General features: G+C 43.9%; 1 protein-coding gene across 2 annotated transcripts in view; it reads left to right on the plus strand.

Annotated features, from left to right (window-relative positions):
- Positions 1-24884, plus strand: part of LOC134340131 (STE20/SPS1-related proline-alanine-rich protein kinase-like) — a 121110-nt gene that overhangs the window by 89158 nt on the left and 7068 nt on the right. The window contains exons 9-19 of one of the 2 annotated variants that reach the window (XM_063037014.1): positions 3268-3377; positions 7668-7769; positions 8348-8481; positions 9407-9455; positions 10332-10397; positions 11104-11172; positions 14055-14177; positions 17427-17494; positions 19864-19916; positions 20325-20393; positions 23450-23514. In XM_063037014.1, coding sequence (XP_062893084.1) covers positions 3268-3377; positions 7668-7769; positions 8348-8481; positions 9407-9455; positions 10332-10397; positions 11104-11172; positions 14055-14177; positions 17427-17494; positions 19864-19916; positions 20325-20393; positions 23450-23514 — 908 coding nt within the window. The remainder of the gene's footprint in view (positions 1-3267; positions 3378-7667; positions 7770-8347; positions 8482-9406; positions 9456-10331; positions 10398-11103; positions 11173-14054; positions 14178-17426; positions 17495-19863; positions 19917-20324; positions 20394-23449; positions 23515-24884) is intronic. The other variant, XM_063037015.1, reaches the window with a different exon arrangement.

Raw genomic sequence — 24884 nt, forward strand, 5'->3', positions numbered from 1 at the left:
AGTAGATTTGCAATTGGAAATTTTGTCCATTCTGGCTTGATATAAGACTTCAGCTGCTCAACAGTCCGTGGTCGCCGTTGTCTGATTCTCCTCTTCATGATGCGCCATACATTTTCAATAGGAGATAGATCTGGACTGGCAGCAGGCCAGTCAAGCACACGCACTCTGTGTCTACAAAGCCACGCTGTTGTAGCCCGTGCAGAATGTGGTCTGGCATTGTCCTGCTGAAATAAGCATGGATGTCCCAGGACGAGACGTCGCCTTGATGGCAACATATGTCTCTCTAAAATCCTAATATACGCCTCAGAGTCAACGATACCTTCACATACGTGCAACTCACCCATGCCGTGGGCACTGATGCACCCCCATACCATCACAGATGCTGGCTTTTGCACCTTTCGCTGATAACAATGGATGGTCGTTTTCATCTTTGGCACGGAGAACTCACTGCCCGTTTTTTCCGAAAACTAGCTGAAATGTGGACTCATCTGACCACAGCACACGGCTCCACAGTCTTTCGGTCCATCTGAGATGAGCTCGGGCCCAGAGAACTCGCCGGCATTTCTGCATAGAGTTGATGTATGGCTTCCTCCTTGCGTAATACAGTTTCAAGTTGCATTTCTGGATGCAGCGACGGACTGTGTTGAGTGACAATGGTTTTCCAAAGTACTCCCGAGCCCAGGTGGCTATAATTGTCACAGTAGCATGACGGTTTCTTAGGCAGTGCCGCCTGAGGGCTCGAAGATCACGCGCATTCAACAGTGGTTTCCGACCTTGCCCTTTACGCACTGAGATGTCTCTGAATTCTCTGAATCTTTTCACAATATTATGTACAGTAGATGTTGAAAGACCTAAATTCTCTGCAATCTTGCGTTGAGAAATGTTCCTTTTGAACTGATACTTGAATATTCTGTGCACTTTTCAATCTTATTTTAACTCTGTCCCAACTTTTGTTGAGTGTGTTGCAGCCATCAAATTCTAAATTTGTGTATGTTTACAAAATACAATTAAGTTGGTCAGTAAAACTATTGAAAATCTTTTCTTTGTACTTTTGTCAATTAAATAAAGGTTCACGTGAATTAACATATCACAGATTTTTGTTTTTATTGCATTTTGGAAAATATCCCAACTTTTCTGGAAATGGGGTTTGTATTTAGGGAATGGAAGACACACAAAGTTATCACATAAATGGAGCCTTGGAGACTGAGCTTGTGAAGCAATACTTTAATTTTTGTAGCATCTTTAACATAGTTCAAATGGTTTTGTTTATTATCAGAGAATGTATACAGTATACAATCTGAAGTATTTTGGGGGGGAGGGGAAGAGTTGGAAAAAAAAAGTTGAAAAAACCTGAAAAAAAGAGTTGGAGTGATTTAAGGAGGAACTTCCAGAGCTTAGAACCCAGGGAGTGAAGGCAATGTGACATGGTAAAGGTAGATGGAGATTGATTAGGAGTTGGGTATGAAAAACTCATAGTAGTAAGGCTGAAACAGGTTATGGACATAGAATGGGAAGAAGCCATTATGGGGTCTGAATGGAAGGATGTGACATTTAAAGTTGAGGTGATGCTGGATCAGGAACCAGTATAGTCATGGAGCACTACAGCACAGAAACAGGCCCTTCAGCCCATCTAGTCTTTGCTGAACTGTTACTCTGCCTCATTCCATTGACCCACATCTGGATCATAGCCCTCCATATCCCTCCCATCCATGTACATGACCGAACTTCTCTGAAATGTTGCAATCAAAATTGCATCTACCTATGACGAAAGGCTTGATATTAAAGATTACATTTATTGCAGTGACAATATGAAGTTTAATTATCTCAGGAGTCACAAAAAATGTATATTGAACTTTGTGCAGTACAAACTTCATTCAGAGCTTTGCTTCCTGTACCCTAATGCACAGGTTCATTCCCAATCATTGTCTGTAAGTTTTGTCTTAGTTCAGAAAGGAGAAAGCTATCTGAGCAATACTTTGTGTTAATATTATGTAAAAGCTTATTCCTGATTATCCGGTATAGTGCTTGACCAACCTCGGTAATTTAATGAATGCTTACATGATATTAATCTTCTCGCATACTTTAAAACTTTTCTTACTCGTGTTCTGTATAATTTTGGATATTTTGCATATACTGTAAATCTAGCTTCATATATTCCTAATTTCTTATGAATGTGCAATTTAATCATCATAAGTTTGCTGCATTAAGTACTTGTGGTATTTTTCTGGCCTGTACCCAGTTTTACTCTTACTCAATTGTATATATGTGTGTGTTGTCTAAATAAAGCACCTAGAGCTTGGATGTTAAAAAAAATTGCATCCCCCATTTCCACTGGCAGCTCATTCCACACTCACACCACTCTTTGAGTGAAGAAGTTCCCACTCAGGTTCCCCGTAACTACTTCACCTTTCACCCTTAACCTGTGACCTCTAGTTCTAGTCTCACCCAACCTTAGTGGAAAAAGCCTGCTTGCACTTACCCTAGCTATACCCCTCATAATTTTGTATTCTTCCATCAAATCTCCCCTCACTTTTCTACACTCCAGGGAATAAGGTCTTAACCTATTCAACTTTACCCTATAACTCAGGTCCTCAAATCCTGGCAACTTCCCTGTAAATCTTCTCTGTACTCTTCCAGTCTTATCGATATCTTTCCTGTGGGTAGGTGACCAGAACTGCACACAGTATTCTATATTAGGCCTCACCAACATCTTATACCACTTCAACGTACATCCAAGTTCTTGTACTTAATATTTTGAATTGTAAAGGCCAATGTGCCAAATGTTTTCTCTATGACTCTGTCTACCTGTGATGCCACTTTCAAGGAATAATGGATCTGTATTCCCAGATCCCTCTGTTCTACCGCACTCCTCAGTGCCCTACCGTTTACCATGCATGTGTCCTACCCTGGTTTGTCCTCCCTGTGTGCTTGGGAATGAACCTGTGCATTAGGGTACAGGAAGCAGAGCTCTAAATGAAGTTTGTACTGCACAAAGTTCAATATACAGTTTTTGTGACTCCTGAGATAATTAAATAAAACTTCATATTGTCACTGCAATAAATGTAATCTTTAATATCAAACCTTTCATCATAGGTGGACCAGATATGAAATATGGAGGAGGAAGTGAGCAGCTGTCAGCAGGCTCATTGTACCATGCATTGTCTGAGGCTACAATTACAGCCATCATCCTACACTGAGCTCCCATGCCTGCAGCATCAATGAAGTTTTTAATGAAACTGTGTAACAATTAACTTCTTCCTTTGCTAGATTTTGGTGTTAGTGCCTTTCTGGCTGCTGGTGGAGATATGACCAGAAATAAAGTACGTAAAACCTTTGTTGGAACTCCGTGTTGGATGGCCCCAGAAGTGATGGAACAGGTAACTAAAGGTTTCAAGTCGACCTTCTGTTGAAGTGGGGCCAGGTTTGTGTCTTTGCACTTTCAGAAAACCTGAGCCCAGACTTTCGCTGACCGTGCCTTTATTGGTGGGTCTTTACATACACCATAACCATGATGCCAAGAGAGCAAAAGAGGGACCTGGCTCAAATCTCTCTTGTTCCTAGATAGGCAACTAGATTAAAATGGGGTCTCAATAATTCTGGGGTCTGGTGGGTATCAGTGAGTATGGGCACTCACTTTACCTCCAAAACACATACAATGAATATCTGCTGAAAGCTGTAACAGTTTTGTATTTGTGAACCAAGTTTTGAGTGGTTGTAAACCTCGGCCACAGAGGCCACAAGAACATTGATCCAAGAAGTGCCCAAAATACATGAATAGTGCTCTTCTTTATCTAGATCAAGGTTTACTTTTTGGGGGAGAGCAAAGGGAACTTTATGCTGTATATGTAACATTTGAAAGTGCTTGATGCTGAGGGCACGATACCCATTTATTTATTTGTGTGTTTAGAGATACAGTGCAGAGTAGCCCCTTCCGGCCCTTTGAACCACACCACCCAGCAACCCCCAATTTAACCCTAACCTAAACACAGGACAACTTCCAATGCCCATTTAACCTACTAACGGGTACCTCTTTGGACTGTGGGAGGAAACAAGAGCACCTGGAGGAAACCCAAGCATTCCATGGGGAGAATATACAGAATGCCAGGATTGAACTCCTAAATCTGATTCCCTGAGCTGCAATAGCATTGCTCTAACTGCTACACTACGGGGAACCTACTACTCTCATTCACAAATGCTGAAAAGCAGATTGTACTAAAGAAAGCAAACAGATTCATTTTTTTACCACAACTTTTATGACAATGTGATGTGCCAAAACAATCAATTCACTTTTTTTTTGAAGTGTAGTGCCATTGTGTGAAAAGTGCAACTGCCAATTTAACATAGCAAGTTCCCACAAACGGTAGGATGGATAATGACTAGACAGTTGACTTTGCTTGAGGGTTAAATACCAGCTGGAGAGAATGCCCTGTTCTCATTCCAAATTATTGCTAAGGGATCTAATATTAACCTGGACAAGGATTCAGGGTCTCAGTTTATTTCTCATTTTCTGTATGATGGAGAAAGAGTCTACGGGCCCTCAGAGAAACTCCATCAGTCACCTATTTCCCTGTAAAGTACTTTCTCCCATGAACAGGGAGAACAGACTAAATCCATACAGAGGCCAGGATCTAACCCGGGTTGCTGAAGCTGTGTGCCAGCATTTCACATCACTGTGTCCCACCTGCAGCGTTCTCTCAGATCTCACGCTGTTGGCTGGCTTCTGTGTTCAATTCCTCGGAGAGCAACTTCAGCACTGTGTAACGGTTGTGCTGTGGTGACATTATGGATCAGTAATCCAAAGGGCCAGACTAGTGATCCAGAAATCAATTTCAAATCCATAATAAGTTCAGTCCTTAAAATCTGGAAAATTAAATTATTGCTCTCAATAAAAGTGACCACGATGCTGTTGGAATGTCATAACAACTAGATTGGTTTACCTCAGGATAAGGAAGCCTGCTGTGTGTTCCAAGCCAACAGGGAGTGGGTAGGGAATGGCAGTTCCTAGATGCAATGAAGTCGTCTCTTGCCAGTCATAACTATATCCTGGGAATAGAGGCTGAGCCTTGGTAGTACCATAAATGCAATCTGTACCCACAATATACTAATGTCCTGAACTGCTCAAATGCATACTGTGCTATTTTATGTACCCAGCCTTACTGTCTGGTGCTTTGTACCAACCACACAGCTGATATTTTGGTAACTCTCAGCCTTTTACTCTGACTCTTGTAAGATCAGTGTTTATGTGATGGATCCAGTGAAAAGGATGGGATGGATACATCCAAGTGGTGAGGCCTCACTTGGAGTATGTAAACAGTTCTGGGCCCCTTAGAAAGGATGTGCTGAAACTGGAGAGGCTTCAAAGGAGGTTCATGAAAGTGATTCCAGGATTGAATGGCTTATCATATGAGTGTTTGATGGCTCTGGGCCTGTATTTGCTGGAATACAGAAGAATGGGGAGTGACCTAATTGAAACCTATCGAATGGTGTGGGTTGATAGAGTGGATGTGAAGAGGATGCTTCCTATGGTGGGAGAGTCTAAGCCCAGAGGACCCGGCCTCAGATTAGAGGGGCATCCTTTTAGAATGGAAATGAGGAGGAATTTCTTTAGCCAGAGAGTGGTGAATTTGTGGAATTCGTTGCTGCAGGCAGCTGTGGAGGCCAAATCTTTATGTATATTGAAGGCAAAGGTTGATAGATTCTCGATTGGTCAGGGCATGAAGGAATATGGAGAGAAAGCAGGGGATTGGGCTGAGAGGAAAAATTGATCAGCGATGATGGAATGGTGGAGCAGACTCAATGTGCTGAATGGCCTATATCTTATGGTCTTATGGTCTAAGCCATGAGGAAGGATTTTTACATAATGGGCTGGGTGCATTAATAAAATATGGAATGGAGTGTAGAGCTGCACTCACAGTGGGCTGCATCTTAATCTCGTAAATCATCACTGAAAGAACTGTTGCATTTTATTTTTTATATCTTAGAATAAGTGGTGGTGCAGTTATTATCTACTTTGTGTCAGTTAAGAGTGGATTAGAAAACAAGCTACATTTAAGTGCCAAACTGAATCCCTAAAATCAGTAATCTGTGAAATGCTCTGCAATGGGTTTTGTCTGGGCGCTTCTGCCATAGGGCATTAAACTGAAATTCTCGATAGACCTGCCATGTTTCTAGCATTTTAATTTTATTTCAGTCTTCCAGGGTATTCGGTATTTGCCTTTAATAAATAAATTGTAATTGATCTCTGCAGATTATCTTGCAGTAAAGTGTTTCCAGTAGGTGTCACCATTGCAGTGAGCACACTGCACGAGTCTCTTGCAGCTACATAGTCATAGTCATACTTCATTGATCCCAGGGGAAATTGGTTTTCATTACAGTTACTCCATAAATAATAAATAGTAATAAAACCATAAATAATTAAATAGTAATATGTAAATTGTGCCAGGAAATAAGTCCAGGACCAGCCTATTGGCTCAGGGTGTCTGACCCTCCAATGGAGGAGTTGTAAAGTTTGATGGCCACAGGCAGGAATGACTTCCTATGACGCTCTGTGCTGCATCTCGGTGGCTGAATGTACTCCTGTGCCCACCCAGTACATTATGTAGTGGATGGGAGACATTGACCAAGATGGCATGCAACTTAGACAGCATCCTCTTTTCAGACACCACCGTGAGACAGTCCAGTTCCATCCCCACAACATCACTGGCCTTACGGATGAGTTTGTTGATTCTGTTGGTGTCTGCTACCTTCAGCCTGCTGCCCCAGCACACAACAGCAAACATGATAGCACCGGCCACCACAGACTCGTAGAACATCCTCAGCATCATCCGGCAGATGTTAAAGGACCTCAGTCTCCTCAGGAAATAGAGACGGCTCTGACCCTTCTTGTAGACGGCCTCAGTGTTCTTTGACCAGTCCAGTTTATTGTCAATTCGTATCCCCAGGTATTTGTAATCCTCCACCATGTCCACACTGACCCCCTGGATGGAAACAGGGGTCACCGGTACCTTAGCTCTCCTCAGGTCTACCACCAGTTCCTTAGTCTTTTTCACATTAAGCTGCAGATAATTCTGCTCACATGATGTGACAAAGTTTCCTACCATAGCCCTGTACTCAGCTTCATCTCCCTTGCTGATGCATCCAACTATGGCAGAGTCATCAGAAAACTTCTGAAGATGACAAGACAATGTGCAGTAGTTGAAGTCCGAGGTGTAAATGGTGAAGAGAAAGGGAGACAAGACAGTCCCCTGTGGAGCCCCAGTGCTGCTGATCACTCTGTCAGACACACAGTGTTGCAAGCACACGTTCTGTGGTCTGCCAGTCAGGTAATCAAGAATCCATGATACCAGGGAAGCATCCACCTGCATCACTGTCAGCTTCTCCCCCAGCAGAGCAGGGTGGATGGTGTTGAACGCACTGGAGAAGTCAAAAAATATGACCCTCGCAGTGCTCGCTGGCTTGTCCAGGTGGGCGTAGGCACGGTTCAGCAGGTAGACGATGGCATCCTCAACTCCTAGTCGGGGCTGGTAGGCAAACTGGAGGGGATCTAAGTGTGGCCTGACCATAGGCTGGAGCAGCTCCAGAACAAGGCTGTCCAGGGTCTTCATGATGTGGGAGGTCAATGCCACCGGTTGCTACAGAATGACTCCTGAATTTCACTTCCATTCTAGGTAAGAGGTTATGACTTCAAAGCAGACATCTGGAGCTTTGGAATAACGGCAATTGAACTGGCAACCGGAACGGCACCGTATCACAAGTACCCGCCAATGAAGGTGGGAGTAAACTTTTAATAGCTTTCAAATTGCTGGATGTCTGGGAATGCATTATCTGAAGAGAATCATAGATACCCAGGAGTGAGTGACACAGTCAGATGAGATGCTTTTTTCATTACAAAATAACTCAAATCTAGGATCAAGGGCTTATCTGGGAAACATAAATCAACATCAAAACTTTGTTGGCACCTTTTAAATTAAATATTTAATTAGCAGATAATAGGAAACAAAATGTTAAGTTGCCTGTTCGGAACTAAAAACAAAATGTTCAATTAGCCAGTAATATGCTTCAGAATTCAGATTAGTACAAATAATTACCATTTGACTTCATATTCTAAGCCTCTGACTGATTTGCATTGGAACTTGAACTGTGCTTATTTCAGTGTCAAATTGGAGCTGATTTTTAAAAAAAATATTGCTACAACTGAATCAAGGGCTAAGAGTTGAAAATCAAGTTTAATAATAAAACAGCAGTTGTTGGGCCTCTTGAATATTCTGAGTACAGTGATGTTTTGGTTACAGTAGGAGGACACTCCCACTGCATATTACAAATAATGCCTCCTTTAACTGATCTCTAGGTTCTGATGGTGACTCTCCAGAATGAGCCCCCTACACTCGAGACAGGTGTAGAGGACAAGGAGATGGTTAAGAAGTATGGCAAATCCTTCCGTAAACTGATAGCCCTGTGCCTTCAAAAAGACCCTGCAAAGAGGTGTGTGCACCAAGGTCATTCATAGCCCGCATGCAATAGGAAAGTGGGTCAGGTTAACACAGCCCTGGGCACTAGTCAGGTGGAAACCTGACACTGACTGATCTGGTTGGATAGGTTTGTTGCTGAGGCCAATAAAGGTCAGCATCGCCTTCAATGAGAGGGCCAAATTACAGCTCCAGAGAGCAGCACTGTTCCTGTTGATCACAAGTGAAGTGGCCAAAAGCTTTAACATTACACAGGATAGAACGTGCACATTCTTACTCTCTCTTTGAAATAAAATAATGAGTCTTCCAGTTATAGCTGGGAGTTACAAGTCTTGAGAACCCTTGGGAACCCATGGTGAGGTGGGAACAGTGGTCACAGACCAGTAATAACCATCTATGGCAAAACAGCTTGGTGTACCAAGTGCTGTGCCAATGAAGTACAGATAACAAATTGGAGGTGTGCCAAGTACCAACATTCTGGCTGAGAATGGGTGGGAGTGGGGGAGAGCAACTACTTGTTGGACAGAGCACATCCGATGCGTGAACAGCAATGTCCTGCCAATGTTTAAGTGATGCCACTGTTTGGGCTTCCGCTGCATGGACGATTGGTGTCCAGTTTTCATTTCAATGTAACTGATTGCTCCTGTACAGCCGTGTGGCTACAGAGCACAAAAGGCTGGCAGCTGATTCCCTCCACCAGGAAAAAACCGAGACGAGGGCTCAGGAGGCAGTAAAGGAAAGAGGCAACTGTCAAGAGTAGCTGTAATGGGTAGAATGAGCGAAGAGTTTCTCTTCTGACGTGATGCTGATCTGTGAAAGTTGCCTGTTTCTGTCTCATCGCTCTGGCCAAGCTGGTGCACCCCAACATGGCAAGTGATGCCTCAACCCCTCTCCCCCCGCTTTCAACTTGCCCAACTCACTCTGTAAACTCTATTTTTCAGGCCCACTGCAGCAGAGCTGCTGAAGCACAAATTCTTTCAGAAATCAAAGGTAAATGAGAGAGGAAAATAAATTACCCACTAGTGGCATGGGCCTCGGCGAGAGTATGTTTTAACGGTGGAGCCCACGCCAGTTATTTGCACGCGAGATGGAATTCCAGACCACTGCTTTCATGCACCTCTCTGCAACATAGTCTTTACTCAGTCATAGAATTGTCGTCATGCAGCATGCAAACAGGCCATTTGGCCAGTGGGCGCCCATCCATATTAATCCCATCTCCCAGCACTTGGCCCATAGCCTTGTATGCCTTGGTGATTCAAGTCCTCAATCATAATCGGAGGTGGCAATCTGGCCCTTTAAGTCAGTCTTGGCTCTCTACAAAAGCAATGCAGCCAATCCTATTCCCCTGCCCTTTCTCCTTAGTCCTGTAATTTTTGTTGCCCAATTACTGATTGAATTCCATTTGGGAACCTCCTTTTCAAGCACCACGTTCCAAGTGTTAAGCCCTTGCTCTGATAAACATGTTCATCCCAATCCTAGATCATAGTGGGCTTTAACTAACCCTTTGGAGGTGATTTTTTTTTTCCCAGTAGAAATATGGGATCAGTGGGCTGATAAAATTCACTATTCTGCACCACTTCTGCTAAGGTACTGAGGATACATCAGGACGAGATGAGCAGAGGCTGAATTAAAGCTGGGATCTCACATAAGCAGCTCAGTACATTTTACACAGCCAGACTATGCTGCTTTTCTTAAGTAGGCCTACAGACTCAGAGACCGTCCTGTTCAAACATCCATGCCTGGCAAAGATTCACTTTCCTCTCCCTGCTCCCGCTGGATTCATCTCTGATTTGCTGCTTTTTTTTTAAATAAAACTACAAAACCCTATAGCTGTGGATTTATACAATACTCATTCTCTTGTTTCAGAGTAAAGATTATCTGATGGAGAAGTTGTTGGGCCATTCACTAAGTGGAGGACAGAAGGACACAAAGGTAAGGACTGTTTGTCAGTAATGCAGAAGAGTTGAAGGAAAAAGATTTACAATGCACTCTGGTCTCGGAAAATCTCTACCTTCAAGTTTGGTTAACCTGCCTCAACTGAGCAATGCTGCAACAGCGATAGTGTACACGACATACTGAGTAAAGTACTGTAAAGAGCTGATGGAAACTTTGAAAGCAATTGCTTGCAATGGCTGTGTGTGGTGTCATAGTACCAAAGTAAATTGCTTTTGGTTGGAGTAGAAAATTAAAGAACTGCTTGATGCCTCATTAAAAAAAACTTTCAGTGGAATCTAATGGAGACAGACAAAGCTGTTGGTGTAATTTAATTGTGTAATCATTTGTGCGTCAAGCCTTACTTATGTACCTAGTCACCTGTGACACACAAAAATCCCACAGGAAAGTGTCTACAACTGGCAAAGGCAGGCTAATGGTTTACCATTCAGCTTCATTTAAACAGCAGCTTGTGTTTCCCAGAGTTGAAGTTAGAATGGCAGTATTTTGAGACATTAAACCAGAACTAAAGATCCACCATGTTTGGGCCAAGGTGCAAACAAATGGCATATAAAGAGGAAGAAGAGGAGGGATCTAGATATTGCACTCATAGAGACACACTGTGGGCTGCCTAGAGGGACGCATTGATCCGTACCTTTTCAACTCTATACACCGGCGCAAATAGAATTCTTCTATCTTCTTGCAGGCTGACAACACAGTGCAAGCTACTGGCACGATGCCAAAGTCTGTGAACGAGCCAGAGACTAACAAAAAGGTCTGTATTTTCCGAAAGCGTTAGAGAATCGTGTCCAGCAGAGGCATGGCAAATTTTAGCAACAATTTGCCTGGACCCAAAGCACAGTGCAGTGCCACTTAACACACTCTGCTCCAAGTCAAAAGGCTGTGGGTGCAGAATCTCAGCACATCCCCTAAACCAATGCTGCACGATCAGAAGTGCCTCATTCAAATGAGTGGTTCAGCTGTTCCCTACCACACTGTTCAGGCGGGTGTTTAAAGAAAAATCTTAACCAGCGCTATTGAAAAACAAAGACGCAAAGGTTCTTTAGAACAACATCCATTCCTCCCACACCAGAATCAGAATCGGGTTTAATAACGCAGGCATATATCGTGAAATTTGTTGTTTTGCGGCAGCAGTACATTGCAATACATAATAAAAATACTAAATTACAATTATATATTTTTAAAAATTGAATTTAATAACTAGTGCAAAAAGAGCGAAAATAAAGTGGGGTAGTGTATATGGATTCAATGTCCATTCACAAGTCTGAAGAAGCTGTTCCTAAAGCACTGTGTGTGTGTGTGTGTGTGTGTGTGTGTGTGTGAGTGTGTCTGTCTGTCTGTCTTCAGGCTCCCGTACCACCTCTTTGATGGTAGCAATGAGACAGAGCATGCCCTGGCTGATGGGGGTGCCAGACCCGCACTTGGAGCATTGTGAGCAGTTTTGAGCTCCTTATCTAAGAAAAGATGTGCTGAAATTGGGGGGGTCCAGAGGAGCTTTGTGAGAATGATTTTGGGAATGAAAGGGTTAATGTATGAGGAGCATTAGATGGTCCTGGGCCTGGACTCACTGGAGTTGAGTGGGGGGGGGGAGGGTGGAGAGAGGTGGTATCTCATTGAAATCTATTGGATACTGAAAGGTCTAGACAGAATGGATGTGGAGAGGATGTTTCCTGTAGTGGGTGAGTATAGGACCAGACGACACAGCCTCGGAATAGAGGAATGTCCATTTATAACAGATATGAAAAGGAATTTCTTTAGCCAGAGGGTGGTGAATCTGTGGAATTCATTGCCACGGATGGCTGTGGAGGCTAACTTATTGAGTATATTTAAAGCAGAGATTGATAGGTTCTTGATTAGTCAGGGCATCAAATGTTACAGGGAGAAGGCAGGAGAATAGGGTTGAGAAGGATAATAAATCAGCCATGATGGAATGACAGAGTAGACTCGATGGGCCGAGTGGCCTAATTCTGTCTTAATTATGGTTGCCAACTTTTTGAGGTATCGCTTTTTGAAGATGTTCTTGATGCTGGGGAGGCTGGTGCCCATGATGGAGCTGGCTGAGTTTACAACTTTCTGCAGCTCTTTTCAATCCTGTGCAGTGGCCCCTCCATACCAGACAGTAATTCAACCAGTCAGAATACTTTCCATGGTACATCTGTAGAAATTTGTGAGTCTTTGGTGACATACCAAGTCTCCTCAAACTCCTGATGAAATATAGCCTTCTTTGTAATTGCATCAATCAGTACATTGGGCCCAGGATAGATCTTCATAGATGATGACACCCGGGAACTTGAAACTGCTTGACCTTTCCACTGCTAGTCCTTTGATGAGGACTGGTGTGTGTTTCCTCAACTTCCTCTTCCTGAAGTCCACAATCAATTCCTTGGTCTTACTGACGTTGAGTGCAAGATTGTTGTTACAACACCATTCGATCAGCTGATCTGTCTCACTCCTGTACGCCTCCCCATCACCATCTGAAATTCTGCCAACAATATTTGTATCATCAGCAAATTTATAGATGGTGTTTGAGCTGCGCCTAGCCACACAGTTGTGGGGGTAGCGAGAGTAGAGCAGGGGGCTAAGCACACATCCTTGAGGTGCGTCAGTGTTGATTGTCAGTGAGGAGGAATGTTAGTTCCAACCTGCATAGACTGTGGTCTCCTGATGAGGAAATCAAGGATCCAGTTGCAGTGGGAGATGCAGATGCCCCGGTTTTTTGCCACCAGCACAGGTTAACTGGTGACTCATTGCATTGCTATTTGTAGGTCTTGCTGTGTGCTAATTTCTGGCTTGAATTGCTTACCTAACAATAGTGAATTTTTTAAAAGGAATGTTTGTCAATGACATGTAACAACGGCATGGAGTTCCACTTCCCCCATTCCTGCTGGATGTACTGTGTGTATTTATCACAGGACCACTCTTTAGAGTTGACTAGAAACAAGATGAAGATCTTCTCAACCATATTTCATCTCTAGTCCAGCCGTCCGAGCTTCATCAGGAAAGGATTATCTTTAACCTAATCTTAGTAGTGGTAAAGATGACAAGTTACTGAATCACAAGATGCTCGCTAATTATTTAGAGTAGGAAAGCAGATGTAAGATGAAGGGTGGAAATATTGACAAGAGGACAGAGTTCAAATTACCCACATCCCAAGCTCCATTGACTTGCCCTTTAGTATTGCTACTTTTTTCCTGCACTTTTCTGATGGGTCTGTCCAACGGCTGATGGCTTAGAGCAAGTTCCCCGTTTGCTGCACTGCGTGGGGGAAAGATGAGTTACAGAAAATGTATGCACACTAATAGAGCTTAGACCATAAGACAGAGGAGCAGAATTAGGCCATTCAGCCCATTGAGTCCACTCCACTATACATTTCTGGTTGACCAAGCTTGTGGATCAATAGTAAATAACTGAATTATTTAGCAAGGGACATGTCCACAAGCAGTGAGACAATGTTAAGCTGTTGATGCTGTGGGTGAGAGATGCTGTCTGGGCTCACAAAGAATGGTTGCTTGGTCAGCCAGTTGGGGCTGGACCCGAGCAAAAGTCAGTGCCTTCGGATGGTGGGAAGAGAACTGCCAGCAAAATACCTGAAAATGCTGATAATTAACCTTTAATTTGCATTGTGATTGACTGTAGACGAGATGCATCCAGGGATCCAGTGGGCACTTATACAAAACAGAAGATGGAGGCTGGGAGTGGAGTGATGATGAATCAGGCGATGCATATGATGAATCAAAACCTGCGGCCTATCAGAAAACTGTGAGTGCATTTGATAAACATGAGGTTCTGTTGGAAATCCTGAGCAACACACACAAAATGCTGGAAGAACTCAGCACTTGGGTGTCTCGGCCTGAAACGTCGCCTGTTTAAGGCCAATTTATACTTCTGCATCAAATCGATGCCGTAGGTACAGCGCAGCCACATACCCTACGCCGTACCCTGACGAGCACCTCCCCAAAAACGTAACTACACATTGCAGTGACGCAGACTACAACAACTGTAATTGGTCCACTTGGTAGCATCACATTTCCTCCTACGCTGCAATAGCTTGCCATTGGGCGACTGAAGGGCAGGGAAGGAACTCTGGCCACAATGCTTTCCATAAAGCTTTACAGACCTCCAAAATTATGGAGGACCCTGTGCTTGACGCCAGTTTGTAGCTAGCTGCTACGGTCTGTTGACTTCTATCTGAAGCTAAAACTCAAATGGTGATTGCCAGTCTCTGAGTAACTGTGCGTACACTGATGCGAAATAAATAGTTGGAGACGATGAACCAAATCATCAAATCTACCCGCCGACATCCAAAAATATTTGATATTCATTTCCTCGTCCATGTCTCTCAGTGACCGGACGAGCACAGAAAATTCATCCTCCTCCAGTTTCAGTCGCCATTGTTTAAAGTTTGAGTTTCTTCATGTTGCGTTTTAACACGAAGACACTCAACACAGTGGCATTGAAACCCCACTGCCAACTAGCGTTTTGGTGGTGAATTGCAGAGCGACATAGACACACCAACACACAAGTATAAATGCTCACAACGGCGTAGCCCACTTGCGTAGGCTACTATGCAGAAGTATAAATCAGCCTTCATTCCTAACTTGCTGAGTTCCCTCCAGCCCTTTGTGTGAATTGCTTTGACGGGATTCGGCTCCTTCTTGCCCCTGGCAATAAGCAGTCGCATTTCTCGAGTGACACAAACTTCAGACGAAGTTCTTTCTCACCACGCTGCTATCTTTTGGGTGACATTAAGCTGTTTGCCTGCAGGTGTATCACAACTGGGACTGATGTTGATGCACGCAGATGCTTGCTTTCCAAAAAAAAATTTCAAAAGAGATTAGTCTGGATGCATAGCATGTTAGGGCACAGGAGAAGGCTATTAGGTTCACCAGTTCTTTAAAAAAGGATTTGAGCACCAGATCAGTAGCTAGTATCACACTGTTACAGTGCCAGCGATCACTGATCAGGGTTCGATTCTTGCCACTGCCTGTAAGGAATTTGTACATTCTCCCTGTGATCGCATGGGTTTCCTCTGGGAGCTCTGGTTTCCTCCCATATCCTAAAGATGTATGGGTTAGGAGGTTAATTGGTCAAATGAGTGTAATCGGACAGTGCAGGCTTGTTGGGCCAGAAGGGCCTTTACTGTTCTGTATCTCTAAATAAAAATTAAAATAAAAACAAAAACAAAACATTCAAGATCAATAATGCCAGCTTCTCCAATCTCCCTGTGATGCTTCTTCTGGTTAGCCTCCACTGCACCTTCTCTGCTTTAGTCTTCTACCAAAGTATCAGCTCCATGTCAAGGTATAGTGCCATATTTTATAACTGTGAAAACGACATGTCTTGAAAATATAAAACTTGTGGTTTGGTCTTTGTAAAACCTCACAAATTCAGAATGTTGGAGCATTTCTTATCCAGCAATGAAATGAAAATCTAAACCCAATCACAATTTCTTCTTATTCTTCACTGGTCACTTCTGAATGCCAGAAGTGGTTACTTTACAACCGATAAGCTCTTATATAAAATATTAGCATCTGCAGAATTCCTCGTGTTAGCATTAAATGTGATCACATTGGAGGTCATGTGATTCCTCTGGGCATGTCGAAAACTTATGTCAACAAATTACCCTAATATCCAGCTATTGGGACCATCCTTTTGATGTTTATTTATTCCTTCTCAGAAACAACATTTTGCCAAGTGATTACATTGTCAAAGTCAAAGTGGAATTTATTGTTACCTGCATAAGTACATGTGTACACAGGTGCAATGAAAAACGTACAGCAGCATCACAGGCACACAGTATTATATGAGCCACATTCACAAGAGAAATATAAATTAATCAAAAATCATCCACAATTTTTACAAGCAAATAAAATTAGAAATAAAAAAAAACATTTTAGTGCATGGTGGTCAAAGTGGTCATAGTGTTGCTAAACAGTGGTGAATAGGGTTTTGAATATGAATTTGTACACAACATAGTGTGTCAGACTGCATTATATTCAGAGCTTTGGAATAGATCAAAACTCTGCATGTCAACATGTGACAGAAATGAGATGGAAAGGACAAAATATGACTGCAGTGGCATTATTTGCTACCATGCAATCTGAAGTTTTCTTTCTAATACACAGCCATATTTAAACATTCCATTATTATTATTATTATTATTATTATTAAGAGTCAATGGATTATACTTCCCTCTGGACAGTTAGACTTCACTCCCAGCTGTGTACTATAGTCCCCGGTTGAGTGTTATAGTTTAAACACCGCTTAATCACTCGATACCAGTCATAGATCAGCATCTCTAGACAACCCCAAGCTTTTTCTACTTGCAGCATTCAAAACCAAGTTGTCGGATGTTCACTTGGTTTGATTTCATGCTAAAGTTCCTGTGTTATCAAGAAACTGATCAGAATTAGCTTGCAAATGTAGTCCATCATTCCAGTAGATGTGCCTCGTGGAGCTTTAATTGTAAGTGGCAAATTTACTGTCCAGACCTTGCCACAAGGATTGGTAACTTCACAAAAATGAATATCATCCCCAGGGTATGTTGAGCTTTCATCAAGCATTTGATACAGTCCTACCTGTGTATTTTAATATCTGTTTTTCCAAATAGGACCAGCTCCTGTTTTGGTAATCAGTTCAGTTGAAAGGCCAATGTCTGTGAATTTACTGTATGACTAAATGTCTTGTTGATGTTCTCTCCAAACTTTTGTTGGAATTTGCTATGGCCTGGGACAAGACACCTGCTTGTTTTAGATATTTTACTAAAAATAGCCATTTCTATTTCAATGTATATTAACCATAATTAATATTTTGTTGATTAGACAGTTTAAAGAGGAATAGATAAAATATTTCAGCATTGATCATTTTATGGAGGTCATCTATAGTGTGTCAAGAACCTCTCGTGCTGTAGTTCAAAGACCAAGTAGTATTGCAGTAAATTTGGCAATATTCAAGAATAAGGTTAGGGCAGAAGATTTGAATTAACATTCATCATTTTGTTTTTGCCAGGAACAGTCAGGAAGTCCATCACATCTAGCTAACCAGGATGGTTCAATCCATCTGGTCCTGCGACTGAGGTAAGCACTATTCTGCCTTTGCTCAATGTTTTGGGGACAATTCAAAAGAAAGTTGATTGGCAAAAGGGATACAAGGCTGGAGAAGGGAGAGGATCATGGGATGGGAAGCCTAGGGAGAAAGAAAGGGGGAGGGGAGCCCAGAGGAAGATGGAGAGCAGGCAAGGAGTTATAGTGAGAGGAGTTGTAGAGAGAAAAAAGAGAGAGGGGGTAAAAAGGGGGAGGAGGAAGAAAAAATAAAAGATAAGGGATGGGGTAAGAAGGGGAGGAGGGGCATTAACAGAAGTTAGAGAAGTCACTGTTCATGCCATCAGGTTGGAGGCTACCCAGACGGAATATAAGGTATTGTTCCTCCAACCTGAGTGTGGCTTCATCTTTACAGTAGAGGAGGCTGTGGATAGACATATCAGAATGGGAATCGGACGTGGAATTAAAATGTGTGGCCACTGGGAGATCCTGCTTTCTCTGGCAGACAGAGCGTAGGTGTTCAGCAAAGCGGTCTTCCAGTCTGCGTCGGGTCAGATGCAGTTTAATGTGGATAAATGTGAGGTTATCCACTTTGGTGGTAAGAACAGGAAGGCAGATTATTATCTAAATGGAGTCAAGTTAAGAAAAGGGGAAGTACAACGAGATCTAGGTGTTCTTGTACATCAGTCACTGAAAGCAACCATGCAAGTACAGCAGGCAGTGAAGAAAGCTAATGGCATGCTGGCCTTCATAACAAGGAAAATTGAGTATAAGAGCAAAGAGGTCCTTCTGCAGCTGTACAGGGCCCTGGTGAGACCACACCTAGAGTACTGTGTGCAGTTTTGGTTTCTGAATTTGAGGAAGGACATTCTTGCTATTGAGGGAGGGCAGCGTAGGTTCACAAGGTTAATTCCCGGGATAGTGGGAAGAAAGATTGTCGAAAGATTGGAGCGACTGGGCTTGTATACTCTGGAATTTAGAAGGCTGAGAGGGGATGTTATTGAAACATATAAGATTATTAAGGGATTAGACATACTGCAGGCAGGAAGCATGTTCCTGCTGATGGGTGAGTCCAGAACCAGAGGCCACAGTTTAAGAATTAGGGGTAGGCCATTTAGAACGGAGTTGAGGAAAAACTTTTTCACCCAGAGAGTGGTGGATATATGGAATGCTCTGCCCCAGAAGGCTGTGGAGGGCAAGTCTCTGGATGCTTTCAAAAAAGAGATGGATAGAGCTCTTAAAGATAGTGGAATCAAAGGTTATGGGGATAAGGCAGGAACTGGATATTGATTGTGGATGATCAATCATGATCACAGTGAATGGTGGTGCTGGCTCGAAGGGCCAAATGGCCTACTCCTGCACCTATTGTCTATTGGGTCTCACCAATATATAGAAGGCCGCATCGGGAGCACTGGACACAGTATATCACCCCAGCCGACTCACAGGTGAAGTGTCGCCTCACCTGAAAGGACTGTCTGGGGCCCTGAATGGTAGTGAGGCAGGAAGTGTAAGGGCACTTGTTCCGCTTACAAGGATAAGTGCCGGGAGGGAGATCGGTGGGGAGGATGAATGGACAAGGGAGTCGCGTAGGAAGTGATCTCTGTAGAAAGCAGAAATGGAGAATTATATGTTGGATCCAGAGGCTGGTGGGGTGGTAGGTGAGGACAAGGGGAGCTCTATCCCTAGTGGGGTGGCGGGAGGATGGGGTGAGAGCAGAAGTGCGTGAAATGGGAGAGATGCGTTTGAGAGCAGAGTTGATGGAGGAAGGGAAGCCCCTTTCTTTAAAAAAGGAAGACATCTCCTTCGTCCTTAGGTCCATCCCTCCCCTTCCTGTCTTCTCCTATCATTTTGGATCTCCCCCTCCCACTTTCAAATCTCTAACTATCTCTTCTTTCAGTTAATCCTGACGAAGGGTCTCGGGCCGAAACTGCCTGTGCCTCTTCCTAGAGATGCTGTCTGGTGTTCACCAGCAACTTTGATGTGTGTTGCTTTTGTTTCCCACTGCACACACGGCCCCCGGCCACCTTCAGAACGTGCGGTTGCAATGGAGGAACTGTTATTTGGTGCCCCCATGCCCACAGCAGCATACGCAAGAGGCTTGTGTAATGAGATGAGAGCATCTCTTCCATTAAAGCAGATTAACAAGGTGGCTGCTGCTGGTCATCCAGAGTGAGAGTTGGTCCCATGGAACAATACTGATGGTGCATGTGAAGGGCAGGATGACACAGTCCTCTCTGCATGGGCTAATGTTTATGCAAGTGTGAAAGACACCATTCAGGGAACTGGGAAAAGGGGGAGGATTTTCAAATGTATAATATCTGAAGTGAAGGCTGTGCTAAAAAAATTTTGCTGGATTGGTTACTCCACGTGCTGTGTCATAGCTTCTGTGTTAACTGTTTGCACAGGAATTTACGAAGAGAATTGAATGACATCAGATTTGAGTTCACGCCAGGGAGGGGTAAGTTCCACTGTGTTATTTACTAAATTAGTAATTAACTGCTGGAGAACTGGATCAAAATTCAGTGCTGATTAGCAGCCAATTTTAGAACAGTGTCTCCCTCTGCCCACACTAACCCAAATCAGCTGTGCATTGTCTTGGTTATTGATGGGGTGGCTAACTGGGACTGCAGAAAGTATCGGACTAATATGGAGAGGAACAGAGGACAACCTTAAGAAAAGCTTGCGGTAAATGTAGAAGAACCGGAAGTATCCTTGACCTTGATGTCTAATGCACCAAAAGAGAAAATCCAGTGGTGGTTATGCTTTGACTTCAGACTGCTGTTGTCCTGATTTGTGTTACTGGGCAGAAGCTAATTAACACAGGATTGTTTATGCTAGAACTGATTTCAAATGTCTGTCCTTGTAGACTCTGCAGTTGGTGTTTCTCAGGAGCTCGTTTCTGCAGGCTTAGTGGATAAGTTTGACATGATGGTTGGTAAGTCCGAACTTCAACATATTTAACTTGCAGCTGAATGTTATGGCTGGGGTAATGTTAGTGTCAGCACCTCAATGATATTCATCGAATTCTCACTTGGACCAGTTGAGTTGAATGGATAATCCAGAGGATTGGTAATTCAGAAGCAATGAGCTGAGATCCCACCCCAGCAGTTTGATAAACACCAGAGTTTCTGCAAAGGCTGGAGATCTTAAGGAACACACACACAATGCTGGAGGAACTTAGCAGGTCAGGCAGCATCTATGGAAGGGAATAAACAGTCAATATTTCTGGCTGAGACCCTTCATCAGGACTGGAAAGGAAGAGGATAGAAGCCAGAATAAGAAAGTGGGGACAAGGGGAAGGAGTACAAGCTGGCAGGTGATAGGTGAAGCCTAATAGTGGGTGAGGCGGAGGGATGAAGTAAGAAGCTGGGAAGTGATATGGGTGGACGAGGTAATGGGTTGAAGAAGCAGCAATCTGATGGGAGAGATCAGAGGACCTGGAAGAAGGTGAAGGAGGAGGGACACCAGAGAGATGAAATGGGTAGGGAAGGAGAAGGGGTGAGGGGGGTACCTGCTTGGGGATTAGAAAATGGGGAAAAAAAGGAAGGTTGGAGGCTACCCAGACAGTTGCTCCTCCAGCCTACATGTGGCCTCAGCGTGGCAGTAGAAGAGGCCATAGACACCAACATGTTGGAATAGGAATGGGCAGAGGAATTAAAATGATAGGCCTACGAGAAATCCTGCCTGTTTCAGATGGAGCAAACGTGCTCGACTAAGCAGCCCCCAACTTATGTCAGGATTCACTGATGTGGAGGAGGCTGTACTGGGAGCACTGGATACAGTAGATGACCCCAACAGACTTGTGGGTGAAGTATTGTCTCACTTGGAAGGACAATTTGAGGCCCTGAATGGTGGTGAGGGAGGCGGTGAATGGGTAGGTGTAGTACTTATCCCACTTGCAGGGATAAGTGCCAGGAGGGCGATTAGTGGGGAGGGACAATGGAAGGAAATGTAAATTGTTCTTTATATAATCTGGGTAAAGAAACTGCCATTCAGTAATAGTATCCATAAAGCCAGCAGACCGGATAATTTGAGGGCTTCTACAAAGGCCCTGTAGGAGGGAAAGTTGCCATTTTTGCTAATCTGTCTGGATTGTGGCTCCAGATCCACAGTGGTGTGATTGATGAACTCTCAGCTGAAATTGCATGGCAACCCTACTATATACTTTATTGTTGTCAAACAATTGATATTAGAACGTACAATCATCACAGCACTATTTGATTCTGCGCTTCGTGCTCCCTGGAGTACAAATCGATAGTAAATAGTAAAAATTTAAATTATAAATCATAAATAGAAAAGGGAAAGTAAGGTCGTGCAAAGAAACCGAGAGGGAGGTCCGAATATTTGGAGGGTACGGCCCAGGATCCATTCAGCAGTCTTATCACAGTTGGAAAGAAGCTGTTCCCAAATCTGGCCGTATGAGTCTTCAAGCTCCTGAGCCTTCTCCCGGAGGGAAGAAAGACGAAAAGTGTGTTGGCTGGGTGGGTCGTGCCCTTGATTATCCTGGCAGCACTGCTCCAACAGCATGCGGTGTAAAGTGAGTCCAAAGATGAAACATTGGTTTGTGTGAGGTGTTGCGCCGTGTTCACGATCTTCTGCAGCTTCTTCCGGTCTTGGACAGGACAACTTCCATATCAGGTTGTGATGCACCCTAGAAGAATGCTTTCTACAGTGCATCTATAAAAATTAGTGAGGGGTTTCGGGGACAGGACAAATTTCTTAAGCTTTCTCAGGAAGTAAAGGCGCTGGTGGGCCTTCTTGGCAGTGGACTCTGCTTGGTTGGACCAAGTCAGGTCATTTGTGATATTGACCCCGAGGAACTTAAAGCTCTTGACCTGTTCCACTTGCGCACCACTGATGTAAATTGGGTCGTGCGGTCTGCTACTCCTTCTGAAGTCAACAACCAATTCCTTCGTCTTGCTGACATTGAGGGATAGGTTATCGTCTTTGCACCATGCCACCAGGTTCTTAGTTTCCTCTCTGTACTCAAACTCATCATTACCCGAGATGCGGCCTACAATTGTTGTGTCATCAGCAAACTTATATATTGAGTTTGATGGAAACTTGGCTACACAATCATGGGTGTACAGTGAGTACAGCAGGGGGCTGAGTACACAGTCTTGTGGGGCACGAGTGCTCAGAGTGATTGTAGAGGAGAGCTTGTCCCCTATTTTTACAGCCTGGGCCCTGTCTGTGAGGAAGTTGAAGATCCAGCTGCAGTTCTGAGTGCTCAGGCCCAGGCATGCCACCTTGCTCTTCTTCGGCACTGGGATTATCGTTGCCTTCTCAGCAACAGCCACATCCCAATGAATGGGTCCTAGAGCGAGGCAGTACCCGGTGCTTAGACAATTTAAATGCCAGCCCAGATAGACTGGAGTGCAGAGGCGATGGTTGGGCTGATTTTGCTCGCTCTCCCGCATTGTTCATTCCTCTCTCCGGTGGCTGTTGTCTCTATGGGTTTCATGCCATTTTGCCTCACTAATATGATGAACTGAGATTGAGGCTTGGGCCTACTACTCCAGGGAGCAGAGCTAAGGAACACACATCAAAGTTGCTGGTGAACGCAGCAGGCCAGGCAGCATCTCTAGGAAGAGGTACAGTCGAGATTTGGGCTGAGACCCTTCGTCAGGACTAACTGAAAGAAGAGCTAGTAAGAGATTTGAAAATGGGAGGAGGAGATCGAGATCCAAAATGATAGGAGAAGACAGGAGGGGGAGGGATGGAGCCAAGAGCTGGACAGGTGATTGGCAAAAGGGATATGAGAGGATCATGGGACAGGAGGCCCAGGGAGAAAGAAAAGTGGGAGGGGGGGAAAAACCCAGAGGATTGGCAAGGGGTATAGTCAGAGGGACAGAGGGAGAAAAAGGAGAGAGAGAGAAAGAATGTGTGTATATAAATAAACAACGGATGGGGTACAAGGAGGAGGTGAAAGTGGTGTAGCTTGAGGATACAAGGTCCTGTTCCTTGCTAACCTTGTTTTCTGTTTTTTAGTGGCTAACAACCTGCAGAGACTAATCGATGACCCTCATTCAAACAGGACACTCACATTTCGACTGGTAAGGAGACAAACTCTCTCTAGGTACTTCTCAAAAGCACAAAGATGTAAAATGCTGTCCTAAACAGTTTTGTCGAGGTTCATAGATCATCAACGACTGCTTCCTTTGCCAAACTCTTGCCAGGCTGTTGTTTAAAATCCGAGAATGAATTGCCCTGCGGGATTGTGACTGGCCAAGTAACAGGGTCCAGACCTAGTCCACCTTAATATCCCCAAAAGAGTCTGATCTTTTCACAGCGCATTGTCTTGAGCTGCATATTCTGGAAAATCCTTCCCAATTGTCCATTGACTGTGGCCCAGTTATCTAAAGCAATTCCTTGTGCTAATATTTTCCTGCTGTTCATGGTTTAGCAAGGGAGGTTGATCTAGATTTAGAGATACAGCATAGTAACAGGCACACTGTCCAATTACCCCCATGTAATCAATTAACCTACTAACCTGTACAGCTTTGGAATGTGGGAGGAAACCAGAGCACCCGGAGGAAACCCACACAGTCACAGGGAGAACGTACAAGCTCCTTACAGACAGTAGCAGAACTGAACCTGGGCTGCTGATGTTGTAATATTGTTACGCTAACTGCTACACTGCTGTGCCACTGGTATTGACAATTTGAGGCTTTTCAGTGATGAGAGCTCTTCTGCCCTTCCCACTTGTCAACTCCAGTACTAACCAGGAGAAACACATTGATGTTTCCATTTCAAGTATCAGGAACATCTGAGATTCAGACCATATGTCCCTGCCAATGCTAAACCCACACATTCCCATCTTGGCCAAATTGTCCACCTCCTCCTCCTCCTCCTCAGCCCTGGTGTCTTTGAAAAGCCTACTCCCCTCCCAGTCTCTTATTCCGGGGTTGTTCTTGTTATTTGTCCAAGATCCAAAGTCCTATCTTGTTGATTCTAAGTCTGTTGTTCCTCTCTCTTCCCCCCCCCCCCCCCATTACTCCAATGCTTACCAACCTTCACTGCCCTCTGTGCACTTTAACATTATCTTTGGAAGCCTAGCTCACAGTCACATTCAGCTTTGCATTTGATTTTGTGTCACTATCACCCCACCTTCCTGCCCTCTCCCTGACCCCTCTCAGCTGTAATTCATTTCCTTCCTTGAGAATTCACTCCCCAAATCTTTCCCCTCTTGCTACCTGCACCATTTCTGCACATAATTCTGGAAATTGCTTGGCTGTGATATTATCTTCAAATCCTGTACCTGTACTTTCTGATCTGTGCATTGATAGAAACCCCAGTGCTTACTGGACATCAGAAGGTCTCATTGAAATCTTGGTGCTGGGGTGGAGAGATCAAACTGCAGCTTGAGCACCAAATGCTTTATACCGTTATCAGAATGGGCTCAGGCTTTGGGATGATAAGCTCC

This window comes from Mobula hypostoma, chromosome X1 (genome assembly GCF_963921235.1).
Source record: "Mobula hypostoma chromosome X1, sMobHyp1.1, whole genome shotgun sequence".
In the NCBI taxonomy this organism is placed as follows: Eukaryota; Metazoa; Chordata; class Chondrichthyes; order Myliobatiformes; family Myliobatidae; genus Mobula; species Mobula hypostoma.